The 25,002-nt window shown below is 42.6% G+C and overlaps 1 protein-coding gene across 5 annotated transcripts in view; it reads left to right on the forward strand.

Annotated features, from left to right (window-relative positions):
* LOC125461136 (tubby-related protein 3-like) overlaps positions 1–25,002 on the forward strand; it is an 86,318-nt gene that overhangs the window by 29,047 nt on the left and 32,269 nt on the right. For 4 of the 5 annotated variants that reach the window (XM_059652405.1, XM_059652406.1, XM_059652404.1 and 1 more), the window contains exons 2-3: positions 654–705; positions 10,152–10,314. In XM_059652405.1, coding sequence (XP_059508388.1) covers positions 654–705; positions 10,152–10,314 — 215 coding nt within the window. Of the gene's footprint in view, positions 1–653; positions 724–10,151; positions 10,315–25,002 lie in introns of all 5 variants that reach the window. The other variant, XM_048549572.2, reaches the window with a different exon arrangement.

The following is a 25,002-nucleotide window of genomic DNA, read 5'->3' on the forward strand; positions in this document are numbered from 1 at the left end:
GGTCAGGCAGAATCTGTGGAGAGAAAGCAAGCTAACGTTTTGAGACTAGATGACTCTGATGATGCTCCAAAGACTGAATCAGTAGTGATTTATGAACCTGACAACCCATTCCCGATCGCAGCCAGTCTCAGGTTGTGGGGGCTACACTTCATCTGCTGTAGTGGCCAGTGTAATTGTTCATATAACATAGATGCTGTACATCCTACAACCGAGGAGGCTGCTAAACCTGAAGAGTCTGATGAATGCCCACCTACTTGTCTATCTGTTCCTTAGCCAATGTTGCAAAAGCTGCAGAGATGTAATCGTGTGGGAATGGGCCTCAGTGGCTGACATGAAGCTTTGAATTTTGCAAATTTGAGTGAATCCCCTACAACCTTTTTTGGTATTTTAATCTGTCTGATTGGTGTAATTTGGGGAATATAATTATTACAACCCGGTTCATATTACATTGTTAATATAAGGCAGCACGAGGCAGTCTCCATAAAACTAAGATGCTGAGATTGCTTGTGGGAGCAAGTGAGGCTGCTAACCCAAGATATCATCTGCAAGTAGACTGAATTGAAATACTACTCTAATCAACATTTTGATAATGTTTACTCACTAAGTTGCATTTGAATGGCCAGTGACTAATTTAAGTATGCTTTCTCTTGCAGTGTCCTTGAGGATGAAAATATTAGTATCCGACAACAGAAGCTGGAGAAACAGGTATAAGATCCTGGTGGGGTGAGCAGACATTTGTTGACCCATTTATTTTCTTTCAAGGCTCAAATATCCATGCTCTCTTGCCAACCATTTGTTGCTTTAAATATAGAAGGAAAAATATTGTTATTTTAATTGGCTTGCAAAAATGCGTGACATGTTTTTAAAGGCTTTTATAATAATCTGATTGTTAACAGATTGAAACTAAAGGAAATTTGGCGCAGTCAGTTGAAATCTCATGGATGAAAATTTCCACGTAATGCCAAAGACACACTTTTTATGAAGAACTACTTGTGTAACTAATAAAATTTTCCCTTTGATATGAAATAATAATTAAATTCAAGGGAATTGAAATGTAATAAAATATTTTCTTTGGCAGCACGGTGGCAGAGTGGTTAGCACTGCTGCCTTACAGCTGCAAAGTCCTGGGTTTGAATCCATCCTTGGGCAGCAGCGCAAACTCCATACAGACATTCTCCCCGTGTCTGCGTGGATTTCCGCCGGGTGCTCGGGTTTCTTCCACAGTCCAAAGATGTGCAGGTTAAGTGGATGGCCGTGCTAAATTGCCCTTGGTGTCCAAGGATTTTCAGGCTAGGTGGATTAGCCATGGAGATGCAGGGTTACAGGGATAGGGGGTTGGAGACTGGGTGGATGCTCTTTGAAGGGTTGGTGTGGACTCAATAAGCTGCATCCACACTGTGGCGATTCTATGATCCTGTGATTTCATTACTTTCCTCTCCTTTGACCATTGAGAACTAGCTTTTTGAGAGATGTCGATGCCATTACATGGCGGAAAAAGTTCTGCTGAAAACTGCAGATAAGAATGCAATGGAGTAATTCTGCTTTAAGCAAAGTAATCCATTGATGTGATGAAGTGTCATGTGTACAATATTTTAATAAATTGCAATTATAATTGTTATAAATAAATTAAACTGTTAAGTATGTTGCAACGTTCAAAGAATTTGGCAGGACTTAAGAACAGGAGTGAGAATTTTTAAAATATATTCCATTCACTTCCTGAGACTCCAATGAGATTTCCAGGAAGCAGCTGAGAATTCCATTTCCTGGTAGACTGACTGTTCCAATGCATACACAGAGTGGGACAAGCCATCCGAGTTATCACAAATCGTATTGTGAATATTGGAAGCCACGGAATATAGGGTATTCTGTCTGACTACAGTTTACTGGTTGATTTATCTTTGCCTCATGTTTAATTTTGATATTGGTGTATAAATTAGATGTTGTAAGCTAATTTACTTTTTTCACTTGGTAAAGTTATGCATAGTTGTTCAAAATTGTGTAACTTTACACTATTAATGTGGAATTTGAGATACCTAAACTTAAGTTGCTTTAAATAAAAAGTTACTTAGCTGACTGGCTCATAACCAAATTTGGTGATCTTTTCCAGAATCATCTTAAAGGTTAAAAAGTAAGGAAACTTGAAGACCATTTATAAAGACAAAAAGAATAATGGTGGGACTACTTGGAGAATGTTCCCTTTGTAGGTGGTCCAAAATGATAGAATTATTTAAATACTTTAATTGCAACATTCTTTGCTAAATGGAAGGATAGAGGAGAATTGAGGTATTTTGAATTGACTGTGCGTGCACTTAGTGTGTTAATCAATAAAGTGACTTTATTTTGTGTGCAGCCAGCCTTTCCAGGTCCTCTCTTTTGTTTTTGGTCTATTCAATTTGTTTTTTACTACCTCCTTTGCAATGACATTCGCAGCATTCCATTTGGATGTCCTTCCTTTCTCCCTCAGGGATGTGTCTGCTCTGTGTCAGAACTGATCAAATGAGCTGGCACATGAAGTTTTATGCAAGGAATTATGATTTGGTTTTGTTTGGGAGGAAGAATGATTGGTAATAATATAAATAGTGCAATTTTAAAGTGAGTATGGAAGTGACAAGATTTGGACAGGGTGAAAGTACACAAATCATTAAAGATAATAGAACATGCCAAGATGACTGTTCTTTAATAGAAAAGTATATTATAGAATTCTTTATAATATGCATTAAAGCATAGAGTACAAAATAGAGGACTCCAGGGACCCAGGTTCAATTCCACCTGGGCGACTGTGCAGACTCCACGCAGACATTCTCCCCGTGGGTTTCCTCCGGATGCTCCGGTTTCCTCCCACAGTCCAAAGATGTGCAGGCTGGGTGGATTGGCCGTAGAAAATTGCCCATAACGTTGAGGGATGTGTAGATTAGGTGGGTTCTGGGAATTCCATTTCCTGTGTTGTAGGAGGATGTGTATGGGTGAGATGCCCTGAGAGTCGGTGTAGACTTGTTGGGTCAAAGGGCCTGTTCCCACACTGTAGAGAGTCTATGATTCTATGGAAACAAGGAAGTTGTAGAACATCAGCCAGATCTTATTTGGACTGTCACGTTCAATTCTTGGAACTTTAGGAAGAGTGTCAAGATCTTAGGGTGCATAAGAGGCTTGTTGGCATCATAACCTGGATGAAGAATCTCCATTGAGGCTGAGTTGTTCTCCTTGTGTCAGAGAATGCTAAGGGAGATTTGAAAGACGTGTTCAATGTCACAATCAGTTTTCAGCATGTGAATAAGGAAATACTAGTAACCGGAGGATGCATTGCTTTTTGTAGAAGAACCAGAAAAGGTATGAAGAAATTTTATTTTTACATCATCTGGTTTGAACTGCCTGATTTGGAACTAAATAAACACTTGAAGACGGTGAAAGACTTGAAGGTCTTGTGCATAGTGGTGTTCTCAGGCATCTACTGTCCTTGTCCTTGTAGATCATGGGTTGGAAGGTGCTGTCTAAAGAATCTTGATAAATTTCATTGAATGACAGAAAATAACTTTCTAAAAAATGCTTGTTAATTTGATGTTCAGTTGTCAGATTCTTTTTGAAATTACATTCAAAAGTTTTTTTAAAAACAATTTTTTATTTCAAAAATATACTTTATTCATAGAAATATCTTTATTATCACTAAAGCAGTTTGGTTCTGTACAGTTGCATCTGAAGAAACAAACAAACATTGGAGTTTGACTCTATCCAGCAAACAAACCATGGGTAATTCTTACTTGTTCAAGATTATACTTACGTATGTTTGAGGCATTGGAAGGGTCAGTTAACCGATTAGGCCCCCAAGTAAGTTTGGCAAAAAGATCTTAGACAGTGATCTTTCCCCACCGACCCTTTTGTGGCAGCTGCCTCAAGCTTTAGTGCTTCCCTCAGAATGTGGTCCTGGATCTTGGAATGTGCCAGTCTGCAACACACTGTCAAAGTCAACTTTTCTTTTATGGCCCTTGCACCCAACAGAACAAGCTTAATTTTCCGAGATTCCTAGAAGTCTGACAATCAAGTGTAAGTAGTGGAAATTCCTTAAGGTGATTAGCTCATTGTGAGAATGTGACTGTTTTGATGTGTAGGGACTCTTTTTTTTTCTCATGTTTCAAAATCAGTCTTAAAAAGTACGGATTTGATGTTTAAAATCAACCTTTTGTTTGGTTTTCTTGGTGCAACTTGCCTGAGTTCTGAGGAAGGGTTACTGAACCCAACATGTTAACTTTTTTTTCCCCTCCACAGATGCTGCCAAACCTGCTGAGCTTTTCCAGCAAATTTGCTTTTGTTCCTGGTTCACAGCATCTGCAGTTCTTTCGATTTTTACCTGAAATCTGCATTCTTCAAGCAGAAACTGAAGGCCACTGTGTTTAACATTAATTCATCACATAACACAGTCAGTAAAACGCGTATCTGATGAGTTGAATTAAATGTTCCTGGGAGATATTTCCGGATTAGTAGTGAAATTAGAGACGTTGTGGGTGTGCGTGAAAACATTGCCCCTTAGGTCCCTTTTTAAATCTTCGCCCTCTCGCCTAAAATGTATGCCATCCAGTTTTGGACTCTGTTCTGCTCCCCCCCCCACCCCCCCAGCCAATCCCAGGGAAAAGACCTTGCCTATTCACCCTGGCAAGGCCCCTCATGATCTTATAGACTTCTATAAGGTCCTCCTCTGTATTTGTCTGTTGCAACCTCAAATAGATATATTCAAAAATGGAGCATCCACAATCCTCTTGAGTAAAGAATTCCAGAATCACAAGAGACATCTTGAAGATGTTTCTCCTTATCTCAGTCCTAAACGATTGAGCCTACGCCTCCACGCCAGCAGAAACATGCTCTGTGTATACTCTGTCAACCCCTTCATAATCTTTTATGTTTTAGTGAAATCATCTCTCCTCCACCTAAACTCCAGAGAATACTGACCCGATTACTGATTTTTCTCATCATAGGACAGTACTCTCAACCGTGTACAGTGCTCCAGGTGTGATTTTACTAAAGACCTGTGCAATTGTAGCAAGACTTCTTTATTCTTGTACTCTAATCCACTTTACAATAAAGACCAATATTCAATTCGCCTTTCTAATTACATTCTGTACCTTTTATGCACTCTTCCTATGTTTCTTGTTCAAATATGTAAATGTTGGATTCCAGAGAAACCAGAGCTGGTTTACAAGCTTCATTCTGTAAATATTTTATTGCCTACTATTTCAACTAAAATGAATAATCTCTCAATTCACCACATTATGCTGCGTGCAATTTTGTTTCCTGGTCACTTAACCTGTCTATATTTCTTTACAGCCTCTTAATATCCTCACACTTTACATTTTCGCCAAACTTAAACATGTCACCCTCTGCTCCTTCATCTAAATCATTGATACAGATTATAAACAGTAGAGACCCCAGTATGGGTTCTTTTGGAACTCTATTTGCCACAGCCTACAATATTCCAGTTATGCTTATTAATTGCTTCTTGTCTCATAATCATTTCTTGAGGGGACTCTAATGAGTATTGTACAAAATTAAACTGGCAATTGTACAAAGCTTTGTTTTTTGGGCATTTTTTTCTCTAGTACCCTTTCTTTGAAGGTGAAAGGAGCAGCAACCCCATGTTCAAACTTAGATGCTCCTTTGCTGTTATGAAGTTTTCTGAAAATCGTCTCATTGTGTGAAGAATAGCCAAGTGTTTCTTCAAATAACGTGTTACCATTGCAACAGTATGCATGATGAAAATGCCGTAGTCGCTTTCTTTATAAGTCACTGACAATGACTAATATTTCTGCTAAATATAAAATGCATCTTCGAATTACTTCTACCCTCAAAAGGGACTGCTACTTTTACTCCTAGATTATGAAAACAATTTCTCCCATTATTCCTCAATCAAATATTTTCCCTTCCTAATGCACAAAAAACCATATTTCAGTACTTTTCAATATCGCCTTTCTCATAGTAGGGCCACCTTTGTAATAGTACCACTTCTGTAATGTGACCTGAAATATCTCTCTTCACTACCATCTTGTCTTCCATATCTGCTAAATAAAATGACATACATTTTTTAGTTATAAACATATACATAATTGTAATAATTGTCAGGATTCTGCAGTACAAAGGGGATATTGATGTTATGCTTCAGATATGCAAAGCATTGATCAAATCCTACTTGAAATAATGCATTCACCTTAGGAAGAACGCATATGGGTTTTGCGATGAAGAACCATACAGCACATATTCAAAAAAATTCAGAATGAGATATCAGGATTCAATCATGAAATATACAAAATAAAAGTCCAATGGGGAGGTAGGGAGGGGTTAGGTCAGTCCAGGGAAGACGGACAGGTCAAGGAGGTGAGACGAGGTTAGTAGGTAGGAAATGGAGGTGCGGCTTGAGGTGGGAGGAAGGGATGGGTGAGAGGAAGAACAGGTTAGGGAGTGAGAGAGGCTGGGCTGGTTTTGGAATGCAGTGAGGGGAAGGGACGAACTGGGCTGGTTTTGGGATGCGGTGAGGGGAAGGGACGAACTGGGCTGGTTTTGGGATGTGTTGGGGGAAGGGGAGATTTTGAAGCTGGTGAAGTCCACATTGATACCATTGGGCTGCAGGGTTCCCAAGCGGAATGAGTTGCTGTTCCTGCAACCTTCGGGTGGCATCATTGGTAAATTGATACTCAGTCTCCGGGGTTCAGGCACAGCACAATATCTAAGAAAGTGCCCCCTTTTCTTTCAAACCCAACATTTTCTTTAGGTCAACCTGTTTAGACATGTTATGACAACTTTGTAGCGTGGGAGCTTGAACCCTGACCTTCTGGCCCAGAGCTGGGGACACTACTACTGCTTCAGAAAAGCCCCCACAAAACCATCTTCCTTTGTGCTGAGTATGCTTTTAATGGTAATTGAATATATTTTGTGTTTAATTATATTCAGGCTGAGAGCATTATTGGGGTATTGTTTGAAGAAGTACGAAGAGATATTTAGAACATAGAACAGTACAGCACAGAACAGGCCCTTCAGCCCACGATGTTGTGCCGACCATTGATCCTCATGTATGCACCCTCAAATTTCTGTGACCATATGCATGTCCAGCAGTCTCTTAAATGTCCCCAATGACCTTGCTTCCACAACTGCTGCTGGCAACGCATTCCATGCTCTCACAACTCTCTGTGTAAAGAACCCGCCTCTGACATCCCCTCTATACTTTCCTCCAACCAGCTTAAAACTATGACCCCTCGTGTTAGCCATTTCTGCCCTGGGAAATAGTCTCTGGCTGTCAACTCTATCTATGCCTCTCGTTATCTTGTATACCTCAATTAGGTCCCCTCTCCTCCTCCTTTTCTCCAATGAAAAAAGTCCGAGCTCAGTCAACCTCTCTTCATAAGATAAGCCCTCCAGTTCAGGCAGCATCCTGGTAAACCTCCTCTGAACCCCCTCCAAAGCATCCACATCTTTCCTGTAATAGGGCAACCAGAACTGGACACAGTATTCCAAGTGCAGTCTAACCAAAGTTTTATAGAGCTGCAACAAGATCTCACTACTCTTAAACTCAATCCCGCTGTTAATGAAAGCCAAAACGCCATATGCTTTCTTAACAACCCTGTCCACTTGGGTGGCCATTTTAAGGGATCTATGTATCTGCACACCAAGATCCCTCTGTTCCTCCACACTACCAAGAATCCTATCCTTAACCCTGTACTCAGCTTTCAAATTCGACCTTCCAAAATGCATCACCTCGCATTTATCCGGGTTGAACTCCATCTGCCACCTCTCAGCCCATCTCTGCATCCTGTCAATGTCCCGCTGCAGCCTACAACAGCCCTCTATACTGTCAATGACACCTCCAACCTTCGTGTCGTCTGCAAACTTGCTGACCCATCCTTCAATCCCCTCATCCAAGTCATTAATAAAAATTACAAACAGTAGAGGCCCAAGGGCAGAGCCCTGTGGAACCCCACTCACCACTGACTTCCAGGCAGAATATTTTCCTTCTACCACCACTCGCTGTCTTCTGTTGGCCAGCCAATTCAGTATCCAGACAGCTAAGTTCCCCTGTATCCCATTCCTCCTAACCTTCTGAATGAGCCTACCATGGGGAGAATGTGATTATGATTGAGTTAAGAGGTCCATTTATGTGATATTTCACTGTCAATTAATGTAAAACTGAGTGAAAATTACCTCTAGAACTACCCTTTACCAGTGCTATCCTATCCAGTGGAGAGTTTCCTCCATCATACTCATTACTTAAATTTTACTTGTGTTCTTTAGTGTCAAACTTGGTCAAACATGAGTGGATGTTCAGGGCTATCGTTTTTGCCTCACCTCTGGAATTCAACACTTTTTGTGTGTGTTTGGGCCAAGGTTGTAATGAGAGAAAAAGCTAAATATTCAAGTGGTGTTTTGGTGAATGTGTAATTGATGTGTCAGTGCCACTTAATCACACAGTCAATGATAACTTTTGTTGATTTGCTGATGTTTAGGAGTAGACTGATTATACAAAAATTGCCCTCATTGAATTTAAGCTGTTCTTTGTGAACAGCATTGACCTGGACACATTTCTGGTTTTTGGGCAGAAGCCACTAATACGAAAACATATGGCTATACCTTCAACAACAAAAACAGAGTGCTGGAGAAGCACAGCTGATCTGGTAGCATTTGTAGGGAGAAAACAATTAGCGTTTCGAGTCCAGTGACCTTCGTCAGAACTGAATATAGCTGGGGAAGGGTGGCATATATTCTGGTGACAGGGTGTGGTTTAGGTCAGAAGAGAGGAAAGAGAGAGAGAGAGAGAGAGAGAGAGAGAAAGAAAGTACATGGAGGCAGTGTCCAGAGATAATTTGCAAGCGAGAGCAGGGATAGGCAAACAGATTTTGCTGATAAACCAGAAAAGAGACGACAGTGAGGTGGGGTGCTACCGAGAAGTTTAATATTTGAAAATGGGTTGACTGCGCTGGGAGCAACCATACATGACAGGACCTTGAGGGACAGAGGAATGGAACAAACAATGGAGAGTGTATTCACATTCTGAAATTGTTAAACTCAATATTAAGACTGTAAGGTGGCTGAGAACAGTGTGAGGTGTTGTTCCTCCAGCTTGCATTGAGCCTTGTTGGAACACTGCAGTAGGCCTGAGACAGAAATGTTGGCATGGGAGCATGGGTCTGCTGAAATGGCAGGCAAGTGGAAGCTCTGAACCGTTTTTATGGACACCATCTATGTATATGGCAAATCGGTCAGGCAGAGTGCGTTTAGTCTCCCCAGTGTTCCTGCACTGGTTGAGGTTACCATAAAGGACTCTCCTCCTCAACCTCTGCCTTCAAAAGTTAGATGTAGGACCTGTGTGGTCTGTTAGGACTATAGCTTATCTCCCTAGTGTACAGTGAATACATGGATAGGATTGGATGCAGTGTAGACAAATTGCTACTTCACTAAAAAGATGTGTCTGGGCCTTGGATAACAAGGAAGGAGGGGTTAGGGAGGAGTAGATCAGGGTGTCCCAGAGGGAATGCTACCTGTGAAATGCTGACATGGGAGGCAAGAGGAATATATTTCTGGTGGTTACCACCTGTTGGAGGTGATAGAATTGGTGCTTACAATCCTTTGGATACAGAGTCTGGAGGGGTGATCAGTGAGGACCAGGGACAGGAGAGAAGCGGTGAGGGCAGAACTGAGGGAAATAGGTTGGACGTGACTGAGGGATCTGTCAATCAAGTTTGATGGGAATCTTTTGTTGAGGAAAAAAGACACTGATTTAAGGTAAAGAGCAAAATAACCAATGGCGAGGTGACCAAAACCAGTTTAGATCAAGTGGCTAGGATGGAAAATACTACCAAACAATGTGTTGGAGACAAAATAAACTGTGCCTTTCAAAAGTGGAGAGCAAACATTTGCAGGGCTACAGGGAAATGGCAGTTAAGCAGAATTTACTGTGTGGCACTTTCAGAGAACTGGCACAGAGAAGCCAGGCTAAAAGACCATCTTCTGTGCTGTAATCATTCCAGAGCTCTGTGATTGAAAATCTCCAAAGTTGACTACTGGGATATTAATCAAGATACTTTTTCTGTTCTCTTAAAATATGTTGATTTTATTTAGTAACATTTCCTTCTTGATAGTTGAAGCGTTGTTTCATAATAAATGCTTTAACTTTTTTCTAGCGTGCTCTACTAGAACAGAAGCAGAGGAAAAAACGACAGGAGCTTCTCATGGTCCAACCTAACCTTGAGGCCAAGCCACGAAGATTGAAACCAAAAAGATGCGAGGAGCAATCGCCATTAGTAGAATCCCGCAACAATATAACCAGCAACAGAATACTAGATGGTACGTAAAATGTGTTTTATGTAACTACTGCTTCAGAGATGAAGAAGCTACTTGTTCACTGGCTAACATGTGTCCATTCAGGTTGTATTTCCTGTTCTGTGAAGTGCAGGAAATAGGTGCATTATACAATTTAATGTGTGGAGTAGCATAATCTCACAATTTATAAGCTAACCAACTGGGAAGATGTTATTTGCACATGAGTATGTTTGCAGGACAGAAATTGATTTGGTGTGTTGGTTGAACATTGATGTTTTTCAACAACCTCAGTGATTTTTGGCAAGTAGCAAAGTCGTAACTAAAAAGTATAAGTTGAACTATTGTTAAATGTTTTGATTTGCTAAAAAAAATCTGATTTAATTTTTATCAGAATCTGAGAGTTGATTGGATATTACTGATAATCACTGTATCTATTTGAAAAAATTTCCAAGGTGATCGATGAGGGTAGCACAATGGATATTGTCTATATGGATTTTAGTAAGGCCATCGACAAGGTATCCAGAAGATTAAGATGCATGGGATCCATGGTGACTTGGCTGTGTGGATTCAGAACTGGCTTACCCTATAGAAGCCAAAGGATAATGGTGGAAGGATGTTTTTACTGCTGGAGTTCCGTGCCTAATGGTGTCCTGCAGGGAACAGTACTGGGACCTCTGCTGTTTGTAATATGTATAAATGACTTGGATAAAATGTAGATAAGTGGGCTAGTAAATTTGCAGACAATACAAAGAGGTGTGAATACTATATAAGTTTGTCAAAGGATACAGCAGGATATAGATCAGTTATGGGATTGGTTGATAATTGGAGTTGTACCTAACACAAAGGAAGATGGTTGTGGTTGTTGGTGGTCAGTCGTCTCAGCTCCAAGACATTCCTGCAGGACTTCTTCAATGTAGTATCCTAGGCCTAACCAACTTCAGCTGCTTCATTAATGATTTTCCTTGCATTGTAAGGTCAGAAGTGGGGATGTTCACTGATTGCGCAATATTCAGCACCATTCACTACCCCTCACATGCTGAAGCAGGCCGTGTTCAAATGCAACAAGATTTGGACAATATCCAGGCGTGGGATGACAAGTGGCAAGTAACATTTGCACCACACAAATACCAGGCTGTGACCATCTCTGATAAGAGATAATTTAACCAGTGCCTCCTTGACATTCATTGGTGTTACCATCGCTGAATCCCCCACCATCAACATCCTGGGAGTTATTCATTGACCAGAAACTCAATTGAACTCATCACATAAATGCCGAGGCTACAAGAGCAGGTCGGAAGCAAGGAATACAGTGACCTCCTGACTCCCGACAGCATCTATAAGGGCATAAGTCAGGATTGTGCTGGAGTACTCCCCACTTGCCTGGATGAGTGCAGCCCCAACAACACTCAAGAGGTTTGACACCATCCCATACAAAGTAGCCCACTTGATTGGCACTACATCCACAAGCATCTACTCCATCCACCACTGATGCTCAGTAGCAACAGTGTGTGCTATCTACAAGTTGCTGAGTGGAGTATTGATAGAAGTCTATAAAATTATGAGATGCATTGATAGGATTGACAGTCAAAATCTTTTTCCGAGTATTGAACTGTGTAATGACAGGAATCATGCATTTAAGGTAAGAGGGGGAAAGTTCAAGGGAGATGTAAGGGGCAAGTTTTTTTTTTACACAGTGTGTTAGCAGTCTGGAACGTGCTGCTAGATGTGGTGGTGGGGGCAGATACGATATGGGCGTTCAAGGGAGTTTTAGATAAGCACATGAATATGCAAGGAATGGAGCAATATGGACAAAAAGGCAGGCAGAAGGGATTAGTCAGTTTGGTGTCATGTTTAGTACAACAAAGTGGGTTGAAGGGCCTGTGCCTGTGCTGTTCAATCTGTGTTCTATGTCTCACTTGATAGCTGTTTCTGGGCTATATCTTGACTACTGCCAATTTTTGCGAAGTTGACAAGTTATTTGGGGTTGTTAAACTTTTTTTTTTGGATTGTTGGTCATTTTATCCTTATTGACTTTGTCTGTAAATAGTGTGTAAATTTGAATTTTTCTTCAGGGAAAGATGAATGGTTTGTTAATACAGTGGCAGTGGAGTAACAGAGTCATAACGTATTACATGAAAGATTATTAGTATAATAATTCTGGTTGTAATGCAATATCTAGTTTGACAAAAATGTAGTAACCTCCTATTCAATTCTGCAGATTGGTTACATACTGGGCCTAGCAACCTGGTTGTGTAGTTTTATATAAATTACCGATCATCTGTTTACCTCTTTGTGGTGAAGAATGACATGTATTTACGTCACCATTTTTACAGCTCTGGAATGTCGCAAAGCACTGTGTAACCAATTTAAGTATTTTTTGAATTGCAGTCATTGTTGTATTGTAGGGAAGGCAACCACCAGTTTCCATTAAAGATCCTCCCACAGACACCATTGTAATAATGACCAGACAATCTGTTTTTTTTCTATTAACTCAAATATTGACAAATATCAGCCAGGGCACCATGGAGAATTCCCTTGCTATTCTTTGAAATATTGCCATAGAATTTTCTTACGAGCAGACTAAATTTGACATCTCAGCCAAAAGATGGTGCTTCCTAAATTGTAATATTCCCACAATACTTCCTAGACTGTCACCTGTGACTTTTGTTCATATCTGATAATGCGTTCACAAGCTTATGACTCAAAGTCAAGATTACGACAAACTGAGACACAGTTGAGATGTGCAAATAGAATGAAACATGAGTGTCTTTTGATACCCTTTTTTGGCTGGAACAAGACCTTGCTAGCTGCATTACGGGCTGAATAGATAAGCGTTATGAGTTGTATTATGGTCAACACCGGAGTGGGCATTTTGAGACTAAGGTGGGAGGAGATGAAACTATTGATGAATTAAAATGCAATGTGATGCAATTGTATTTTTCTGCCTGAGTAATATGTATTAAGGATAATTTACAGTTCATTTTTACTTTAGCAGTTGTTGCAATACCAAATGCACGAACATATATAGTCAATAGGATTGAGTATGAAACTTAAATGGGAACTCTGTGTTTGTGGTCTGTACCTTGAGTGCTTCCGAAGCTCCTGTTTATGTGTAGAACTGCCTGTTTTAGAGTTCAGTATAGATGAAGATGCAGAGAGATGTAATTGGATGGTAGAAATCACAATGTCAATAACAATAACTCTGTTACTGCTCTTCAGCACTCAAATAATTTGTACTTTTTGATAAATATGATGAAATGTTTATATAATCATGGAGTGCCGATGTGAACTGCCTGCTGATACCTCTGTAACCATTCCGCTGTTGAACTCTATAATATACATGGGCAATAGTTAATAAGCATGTGTAGAATGTGCAGATCCTGCTTTGTTTAACATCATGTGCTCTTTCTCAACTTGTGCTGCAAGACAAGAGGCAGTACGGGATCTATAGATCATGATGTTTCTGACAATGGTCCCTCTGGTCAAGAAGATGAATAATGCATATGTCAGGTGTAGGTAGCTGAGATCAAGTGAATTCCTTGAGTATAGAGGATATAAAAGTACCCTTAAGAGGGAAGTCAGGAGGGCAGAAAGTGAACATGAGATAGCTTTGGAGACGGGATGGTGGTAAAGGGTTGTTGTTCAGACTGGAGGCCTGTGACCAGCAGTGTGCTGCAAGGATCAATACTGGGTCTGCTAATGTTTGACACTTATATAAATGATTTGGATAAGAATATAGGAGAGGTCGTTAGTAAGTTTGTAGACAACGCCAAAATTGGTGATATAATGGTCAGTGAAGAAGGTTATCTAAAGAGTACAACAGGATCTTGATCAGGTAGGCTGAGGAGTGGCAGATGGAGTTTACTGCAGATAAATGCAAGATGTTACATTTTGGTAAGATGAACAAGGGTAGCACTTAGATAGTCAATGGTAGGCCTCTGGAGAGTGTCGTCAAACAGGGAGACCTAAGGGTGCCAGTTCATTGTTCCTTGAAAGTGGCATTACAGGTAGATAGGGTGGTGAAGACATTTAGCACTTCATTGGTGACAGCATTGAGTACAGGAGTTGAAACATCATGTTATAGCTGTACAAGATGTTGGTAATGTCATATTTGGAGTACTGTGTACAATTCTGGTTGCCCTACTATAGGGAAGATGTTATTCAACTGGAGTGGGTGCAAAAAGATTTACAACAATGTTACCAAGACTAGAAGGTTTTAATGATAACAATAGGCTATGACTTCTTTTCCTAGCTGAGGAATGACCTTATTAGAGGCTTTTAAAGTCATAAGGGGCATAGCTAAGGTAATAGCCAACGTCTTTCCGCAGGATAGGGGAGTGCAAAACTAGAGGGCATAGGTTTAAGGTGAGAGGGGAGAGATTTAAAACGGACTTGAGGGGGAACGTTTTCACATAGAGGTTGGTATGCATACAGAATGAGCTGGCAGAGCCTGGTACAATTACAATATTTAAAGCCATTTGGATAGACACATGGATTGGAAAGGTTTAGAGTGGTATGGGCCAAACAGGCAAATGGGGCTAGTTCATTTTAGGAGACTTGATTGGCAAGGATGAATTAGGCTGAAGGCCTGTTCCAAGCTGTAAGACTCTATGACTCTAATTTTGGCTTTCCTGATACTTTGGCGTTTCATACCGAGGTCTGATGCTGTAAAGAATAATATTTCTTAAGTTGAATTTCATGAGATGGTTTCAAGAATATAATCACATTATGATTATGCCAAATATAGAAGTGCTTTGTTTGGTGATTTGGTATTGAGAAAAATAGAAAGCAACCTCTACCTAAAATCGTCTTTCCTATCTTGTACATAGTGGATTTTCTGTAGAGACATAAATTAGGGTGTAGGAATGAAGAAGGATCTAGGCCAGAAACGTCAGTCTTCCTGCTCCTCTGCTTGGCCTGCTGTGTTCATCCAGCTCTACATCTGTTGGTTCCTTGTTTCCTTTCTTGAGGAGGTCACTCTTGTGAGAAAGTGACAATTTACTCTAAGTATAAACTCCTGTATCCACTGTGTTATAGCATACTCATACTTGATGACAAAGGCTGTTCACACACCATGCTTCATGGTTCCTGCTGGCTTTTAGCTATTTAAGTTTATCTTAAACTTGGTCCTTAACTGTGATTAACTTTACCCCTACCACTTCTTTCGGAATTGATTTTGAGACTTGATGGTTTGCTTGTGTCTATGCAGCATTATTTAGACTATTTTCTTAACAACATGTTTAAATTTTGCAACTCTGTCATTTCCACTTGCTGCTGAATTTCTGATCTGTTGAGTGAGAGTGTGTCAAACCTGCATTAAGTTCTGATTACTTTTTGTGCCAGTTTGTGTCTGGCTGAATACTCAAAATGTGAAAAAGGCTTTGACGGGAATATTGCCCATCAACCAATTCCCCATATTTTGGGTTCATGTTAATATTCAATAATTGTTCATCTCTCCAAAGTGGTGTTGCCTAATCATTACCTCTCAAATTAAACTGCACGGCTTTTGCATGTGTTAAACTTCATAAGTTAATTCCAGCTTATTGGTATGTACTTCCTTGGTTTAGTTCAGATAGATGGTCTGTAGATATCCTGCATTATTTTGGCCTGCTTGAGATGGTGTAAATTAGGTAGTAATGTTTCATTTTGAAAGTGCATGGGTCTGGGGAGATCTAAAAGTGCTGTGCTTTTGCAGGTGAATTATGTGTGTTTAACCCCTTTTGAATCCCCTTTCACAAATAATATGGTCAGTAGCTGCATTGAAGTAAGTATAATTGAAGCCACCGTTTGATATAGCAGTGGTACCTACCTCCTTCACTGCAGGATCCCTATTTTGAAACCAGTGAATTAACAAGCAGGATTAATTATTCCTACAAACAATTCTGGACAATTGCATTTTATGTAGGCATACATGTCGATAAAGTCCTGTAAGTGCATTACCAATTTCTGCAAAAATCCCTGTAGAACAGCATGGAAAGATTTTTTTTCTATTCCTGTGTTCCCAAACATGATATTCAAACTTCTGAGCTGACTTGAAAATGTAACTGGCATGCTATTATTGTTAGGTGAAAATCTCGCTTGTGCCTTTAGTGTATTATCTGTTTTAGTTCTCAATGCTCTGTGAAATGTTGTGGCAAGCTAGTGAGTTGTAAACAATGTTCTGAGGTTAATTATTAGAGCTGAGTTCTGTATTATAATTCTCTTTACTAACTCGCTCACAAGTGTATTATGTTTACTATATCACGTTTCTATTCACTCATTCACAAAACCACATTTTTGTTGTACATTTTACACTTACAAAATAAACTAATTAAACATCCTTTTTAACCCTTACTGTTTCTTCACACCTTTCAATTCTTATCAGCCCCATGCTGCAAGCAGTGTTTAGATCTGTTCCTGTATCCAAGGCTACTCCTGAATAAGTGTTAATACTGTAACCTTCTCAGAACAATGACCTCCCCGTCATGATGTGTCCATAACTCAATCGAAATTATGGAAAGATTATAGTATTAATTAGCCCTTAGCGACTGTCTCTCGGAACCTGAATATGTTGCAGAACATCCCCCACTAGTATGTACTTTTTAAATACATATTAGGTAGGGCTGCTATCCCCTTTAAGAAACTTAGTATCAAAACAGCGCTTCTGTGAAATTGCATGAATGAATATGTAAGAACAATCAAAACTGGCAACGGTAAATAAAATCTCATGACTGTGTTTTGGGAGATTAGTTAAATATCTGCTATTTAGTGCATATATAATTTCTCACTTATTTAGATCATATAGGTCAAGTATTGTTGCTAACATTGTTAACTTTAAAGGTAAAAGGACTAATACCTCTTAACTATGCAAGCTCAGACCGGACTGATGTTCAAATCCCATCAGGAGTAACAGCCAGCATTTAGAAACCGCTTAAACCATCTCCTGCTTCCCCAGGACAGATGCCACATAAGGTTTTGTGTACGGTGTACAGTAACACTATAGAGTGCCAAAATTTTATTATACATAAGAACAGTGTATAAAGAGGCTACTGTAAAACTGTACTTCGGTTTTCATCACCATCTCAAACTATGCTACTGCAGGTGCTCAATAAAGAGGCTATTTTCACCACTCCCCAATCTTGATCATTATTGAAACACAATCCCACAGTTCATAAGTGATAATGGGAACTGCAGATGCTGGAGAATCCAAGATAACAAAGTGTGAAGCTGGATGAACACAGCAGGCCAAGCAGCATCTCAGGAGCACAAAAGCTGACGTTTCGGGCCTAGACCCTTCATCAGAGAGGGGGATGGGGAGAGGGTTCTGGAATAAATGGGAGAGAGGGGGAGGTGGACCGAAGATGGAGAGAAAAGAAGATAAGCGGAGAGGAGAGTATAGGTGGGGAGGTAGGGAGGGGATAGGTCAGTCCAGGGAAGACGGACAGGTCAAGGAGGCGGGATGAGGTAGTAGGTAGGAAATGGAGGTGCAGCTTGAGTGGGAGGAAGGGATGGGTGAGAGGAAGAACAGGATAGGGAGGCGGAGACAGGCTGGGCTAGTTTTGGGATGCAGTCGGGGAAGGGGAGATTTTGAAGCTTGTGAAGTCCGCATTGATACCATTAGGCTGCAGGGTTCCCAAGCGGAATACGAGATGCTGTTCGTGCACCCTTCGGGTGGCATCATTGTGGCACTGCAGGAGGCCCATGATGGACATGTCATCTGAAGAATGGGAGGGGCGAGTTAAAGTGGTTCGCGACTGGGAGGTGCAGATGTTTATTGCGAACCGAGCGGAGGTGTTCTGCAAAGCGGTCCCCAAGCCTCCACTTGGTTTCCCCGATGTAGAGGAAGCCACACCGGGTACAATGGATACAGTATAACACGTTGGCAGATGTGCAGGTGAACATCTGTTTAATATTGAAAGTCATCTTGGGGTGTGGGATGGGGGTGAGGGAGGAGGTGTGGGGGCAAGTGTAGCACTTCCTGCGGTTGCAGGGGAAGGTGCTGGGTGTGTGGGGGTTGTGGTGTGGTTGGAGGGGAGTGTGGAGCGAACAAGGGAGTCACGGAGAGAGTGGTCTCTCCCGGGAAATGCGGGAGACGCAGTCAAGGGTGTTCTCGACCACTGCAGGGGGAAAGTTGCGGTCCTTGAAGAACGTGGACGTCTGGGCTGTGCGGGAGTGGAATGCCTCATCCTGGGAGCAGATGCGGCGAAGGAATTGGGAATAGGGGAACAAATTTTTTGCAGGAGGGTGGGTGGGAGGAGATGTATTCTAGGTAGCTGTGGGAGTCAGTGGGCTTGAAATGGACATCAGCTTCTAGCTGGTTCCCTGAGATGGAGACTCAGAGGTCCAGGAAGGTGAGGGATGTGTTGGAGATGGTCCAGGTGAACTTGAGGTTGGGGTGGAAGGTGTTGGTGAAGTGGATGAACAGTTCGAGATCCTCTGGGGAGCAAGAGGCTGCGCCAATACAGTCATCAATGTAACGGAGAAAGAGTTGGGGTTTGGGGCCTGTATAGGTGCGGAAGAGGAACTGTTCCACATAACCTACAAAGAGGCAGGCATAGCTTGGGCCCATCCGGGTGCCCCTGGCCACCCCCTTTGTCTGTAGGAAGTGGGAGGAATTGAAAGAGAAGTTGTTGAGGGTGAGGACGAGTTCGGCTAGGTGAATGAGGGTGTCGGTGGAGGAGGACTAGTCGGGCCTGCGGGACAGGAAGAAGCGGAGGGCCTTGAGGCCATCTGCATGCGGAATACAGGTGTATAGGGACTGGATGTCCATGGTGAAAATGAGGTGTCGGGGGCCAGGGAATTGGAAGTTCTGGAGGAGGTGGAGGGCGTGGGTGGTGTCACAGACGTAGGTGGGGAGTTCCTGGACCAAAGGGGAGAAAATGGAGTCCAGATAGGTGGAGATGAATTCGGTGGGGCAAGAACAGGCTGAGACGATGGGTTGACCAGGGCGGGCCGGTTTGTGGATTTTGGGAAGGAGATAGAAACGGGCCATGCGGGGTTGGAGACTGTGAGTGGGAGGTCCCCTGAGGTGATGAGGTCATGGATGGTATTGGAGCTTATGTTTTGGTGCTCGGGGGTGGGGTCATGATCAAGGGGGCGGTAAGATGTGTTGGAGAGTTGGTGTTTGGCCTTGGCGATGTAGACGTCACTGTGCCTCCCTTGTCTGCGGGTTTGATGGTGAGGTTGGGGTTGGAGCGGAGGGCTGCCCGTTCTGCGGGGGAGAGGTTGGAGTGGGTGAGAGGGGTGGAGTGGTTGAGGCGGTTAATGTCTTGACGGCAGTTGGAAATGAAGAGGTCGAGGGAGGGTAGGAGGCCTGGGGGTGGTGTCCAGGAAGAGGACTTGTGTTGGAGGCGGGTGAAGGGGTCAGTGGAGGGAGGGGTAGGCTCCCAGTTAAAGAAGTAAGTGTGGAGGCAAAGGCGGCGGACAAACTGCTCGATGTCCAAACGTGACTGGTATTCGTTGATGTGTGGGTGGAGGGGGACAAACGTGAGCCCCTTACTTAGGACTGACCATTCGTCCTCTGTCAGTGGGAGGTCTGGGGGGATGGTGAAGATGCGGCAGGGCTCAGTGTGGCTGTCTTCTCAGGGGTTGCTGGCTGTGGAGGTTGTGGGCAGAGCAATGAGGTCGTTGACTGTGGGCGGGGTTCCATCGGTGTCGGCTGTGCGTGGGGTTCCAGCGGCAGCAGCAGCGGTGAGGGTGATGTGTGTGGTGAGGGTTCTGGAAGTGGAGGCAGTGACTGCAGCAGTGGCCGCGTTCGTGGTCCCGGAAGTGGTGTGCCCAGCGGTGGCGGATGTGACGTCATCGATGGGTTCACCCGCCGTGTCCTCAAGGTCAATGGCGGCGGGTGCATGGTGGGGGAGGTGCAGGGACAGGCTTGGGATTTGGGAGGTGCAGGAATCCTTTTTGAGGTGGCAGGAGCCAGTGAGTTTGTTGTACTTACGATTTTTGGTGTCCAGTAAAGCTGAGTGGAACTGGGTGTTCAGTCTGTGGATGTTCATACACAGTTCATAACACCATCTAATAATGGTTTCTAGATAGTTGAAAGGAGGAAATGGATCGACAACTAGATGAGCAGAACGACCTAAATTTTGCCGTTTATAATGTTTCTTTGCTCTGTGAAGCTAGTGACAATCCCTGACAACTCCAGCAGTGCAGTTAGTTAGACATAGAAATCTAAAAGATTCTAATGGAGGGCCCTTAAAGCATAGTGGTAGCAAGCCTACCTCTGAACCAGGAGGCCCAGGCTCAAAGTCCCACTTGCTTCAGAGGTGTGTAATAACAACTCTGAACAGATTGTTTACAAAATAATAAAAAGCTGTCACTCTGTGTGTGTGTGTGTTTGTGTGTGCGTGTCTGCTGTGTGGTTGCAAGATAACTATATATGACTGAATTGAAGTGAACCTCACTTTAAATGCTGACCTCACTCTAAAAAATCCTTCAATTTGCGCTATGCTGAATGAGTGGTGACTCGACCTTCAACACCAAATTGATCATAAACTCTTTTTTTTTGAACAATCTGTCTTAGTGCTGATTAAGTAACTTTTATATTTGTGGAATGTTGAGTTTCTCCATTCCACGATAAATTAAAGAACACCAATTAAACATTACCCAGTGGCCAAATAGGTACTAAACTACAGAAGAAATAGCCTTATGAATGGCTAAATGCATCTAATAATGCCATGCCACATTTACACTTAACAACATGTTCTCTACTGTAGTAGTCCTTATTGGAAATATTCCAGAGTCATTCCGAGTTTCCAATGGTTCCATGTCTTCCTGTTCTGCAGAGTTGTGACATCCTGCGACCGTTCGAGGTGCTCTTTCTCGATCTGCTCAGAATTCCCAAACCTGCTGCATAGGGATCTCTACTGAGCCCACTTTTGTCATTCAAATAAATGATTTTAGATGAGAATATAGAAAGTATGGTTAGCAGGTTTGCAGATGACACCACAACTAGTGGTACAGTCGACAGTGAAGAAGGCTATGTAAGATTACAAAGAGATCTTGATCAATTAGGTCAATGGGCTGAAGACTAGCAGACTGAATTTATTTTGGATAAATTCGAGGTATTGCATTTTGGTTAAACAAACAAAGGCAAGACTTATACAAAATAGAGCCTTGGATAATATTGTAGAACAGAGTTTATAAAATAATGAGACGTATAGATATGGTGAATTGGCAAGTGTCTTTTCCCTAGAGTGGGGGGATTTCAAGACTAGGGGCATGTTTTTATGATGAGAGGAGAAAGGTTTTTAAAAAGATATGAGGGTAGTTTTTTTTAGCACAGTATTTCTTGTGTGGAATGAACTTCCAGGTGGATGTGGGGTGCCTTTACAACATTTAAAAGACATTTGGATAAAATTATGAACAGGAAATGTTTGGAGGGATTTGGGCCAAGCACAGCTATGTACGACTAGCTTAGTTTGGGATTATGATCAGCATGGACTGGTTGGACTGAAGGGTCTGTTTCTGTGCTATATGACTCTTTGACTCCATAATTACCAGAAGTAAAGCCTATATTTTTTTTCTTTTTAGTCAGAGTCTCACCAGTGCAAATCTTCCAGTGCCTAGATGACCACTAGATGTGTGTGCCCCTGAGATGCTGCTTGGCCTGCTGTGTTCATCCAGCCTCACATTTTATTATCTTGGAATCTCCAGCTTCTGCAGTTCCCATTATCTCTGACCACTAGATGTGTTGCTTGATCAGAGACTGTCTTCTCTCCTTCATTCTACTCAGTAGCTTGCAGCAGACCTGTAGCCTTCTCTGCTGACCACACCAGTTGCAGCCTTTGTCTCTGTGACTCTTTGTCTCTTTTTCTCACTTGCTGTTTCTCTCGAGTCCTTTGCCGTCTGTCCTCCCATAGCTATTCCTGTCGGTCCTCCCATAACTATTCTTGTGTTTGTTTACAAACATCAACACTTTGCACCTTGCTCTCAATAAAAGTAAAGTCATCCTAGTCCCAGAGAACCACAGGGCTGCTCACTCATCAGAGGGAGATGATTGTTGAGGGTCAACTTGCTTCAGACAAGTGGAGAGTTTGAAAAGGAGAGTTTATCATGGTAACACCATCTGGTGTGGGAACTGAACCTGCGCTATTGTCATCACGCAGCATTGCAGACCAGCCATCCAGCGAACTGATCTCTGTCCTTAATCTCCATGGTAATCAAATCCCACAGGCCTGTTTGTTGGGCAGCATTTCATGAAATGACAGGCTCGTTTTCGTATTTTATTTCAATTTAAATTAAATAGATATTTTAAAGTATAATCTAATACAACTTCAGAACAAAACAGTTAGATCCATTCTAAAAAGCTTGACCAAACTTTGTGGAGGTCACTTGTGAGTGCCATCACTTTGGTGCTGACTGTAAAATCCACTCAGAAGTCACATGACACCAAGTTCTAGTCCCACGGATTTATTTGAAATCATTTGCTTTCAGAGCCCTGCTTCTTTGTCAAGTAAAATGGAGGGAAATGCATAGGCACCAGATTTATAGGCCGCCTGACAAAGGAGCAGTGTCTGAAAGCTTGTGATTTCAGATAAACTTGTTGGATGAATACCGGGTGTCATGTGACTTCTGACTTTGACTGCCCCAGTCCAACATCGACACCTCCACATCATAAAATCATGGATATGGAATTAGGATATCAGCTTGCGTGAAGAATAAACACTAACATGTGCAGTTGTAATGGCGTACTGACCTCCACATTGCTGAGGCGAGATGCCATCTCTCTGACACCACCTTCTTTTGTCCCGTTGATCAGGACCCCACCTCTGATCACAAAGCCATTATCTTGCAGACCATCAATAACCTCATCACTTTGGGAGATCTCCCGTTCACACCCTCCAACCTGAGTTCTCCAAAACTGCACCACCTATGTCCTACCCAAAATCCATAAACCGGACTGCCCAGGTCGACCCATTGTCTCTGTCTGCTCTTGCCCCACCGAGCTCATTTCCTCCACCCTCGACTCCATTCTTTCCCCTTTGGTCCAGGAATTCCCTACCTATGTTCGTGACACAACCCATTCCCTCCACCTTTTCCAAAACTTTGAATTCCTTTCTCCCCCAACACCTTATCTTCACCATGGATGTATAGTCTCTGTACACTTGTATCCCCCACATAGAGGACTTAAAAGCCTCCCTTCTTGCTTTCCTGTAGGCCCAACCAGTCCCCCTCCACTGACACTGTCATTTGCTTGGCTAAACTGGTCCTCACTCAACAATTTTTCCTTTGGTTCTTCCCACTTCCTACAAACCAAACAGGTTACCATGGGCCCAAACTATACCTGCCTCATTGTAAGATTTGTGGAACAGTCCCTGTTCAACAACTACACCGGCACCATTCTTCATCTTGCTCAGCTATGTTGGTGACTGCATTGATGTGGTGTTTTGCTGCTTCAAGGAGCTCGAGGAGCTCGAGCAGTTCATCAACATCGCCAACACCTTCCACCCCACCTTCAAATTCACCTGGACTATTTCGGACACATTCCTCCCCTTCCTGGACCTCTCCGTCTGCATCTCCAGAAACCGACCCACCACCGACATTCATTTCAAAACTATTGACTCCTATAACTTAACCGCATCTCTTCTCACTCACCCACCCTCCTGCAAAAATGCTATCCCATAGTCTTAATTTCTTTGCCTCTGCTGTGTCCTCTCCCAGGATAGGTGCTGTACTCCAGGACATCCCAATTATCCTCCTACTTTAGGGACTGTAATTTCCCCTCCTGTATAATTTAAGGACAGCCTTAACCGCATCTCCTTCATTTCTTGCACTTTTACCCTCAAACTACCTCCCCCCAACAACAATACAGATACAGCCCCCTTAGTTCTCAAGTAGCACACTACCAGCCTCTGGTTCTACCATGTCATCCTCTGACATTTCTGCCAACTACAATCAGAACCTACCACCAAAAATATATTTCCCTCCCCACCCGTGTCTGTTTTTCGCAGGGACCATTCACTTCGTGACTCCCTTGTCAGCTTTACACTCACCACCAAGTTCTCCACCACACCTAATACCTTTCTCTGCAACCACAAGAGGTGCAACACCTGCCCTTACATCTTCCTTCTCACCTCTGTCTGAGGCCCCAACCAATCCTTCCAGATCCGGCAAAAATTTATCTGTACTTCGTGCAACCTGATCTGTTGCAACCTTTGAACACAATGTGGCCTCTTCTGTGTCGGGGAGATCAAACACAGACTCGGGGACTGGTTCACAAAGCAACCTGACCTTCCAGTTGCCATTCACTTTAATTTCCACTCCCCCGGGGAACGTGTCCATCCTTGGCCGCCTCCACTGTCAGACTGACACCAAACATACATTGGAGGAACAACATCTGATGCTTCACCTTAGAGCTTATAGCCCGATAGTCTCAACATTGATTTCAGCAGCTTCAAAATCCCTCCAACCCCAGCCTCACCCCATGTCCAGCTTTTTTCCCCCCTCCTCACCTCCCTGACCTGACTTAATCTGTCCATCTTTTACTCGCCAATCTGCTCCACCCTTCCCACTGACCAATCACAATAACCCCTTACCTGCATTCACCTATCAGCATCTCTCCCACCCCTGCCCCAGCTCCACTCCCCTTCCCTCTATTTATTTCTGGGCTCCTCTCCCCCTCCCAAGTCCTGATGAAGGGTTTCAGCCCAAAACATTTACTTTCCTGCTCCTCTGATGCTGTCTGACCTGTTGTTGTGCTTTTCCAGTCTCTCACCTATAGACTATGGC

This window comes from Stegostoma tigrinum, chromosome 18 (genome assembly GCF_030684315.1).
Source record: "Stegostoma tigrinum isolate sSteTig4 chromosome 18, sSteTig4.hap1, whole genome shotgun sequence".
Lineage (NCBI taxonomy): Eukaryota > Metazoa > Chordata > Chondrichthyes > Orectolobiformes > Stegostomatidae > Stegostoma > Stegostoma tigrinum.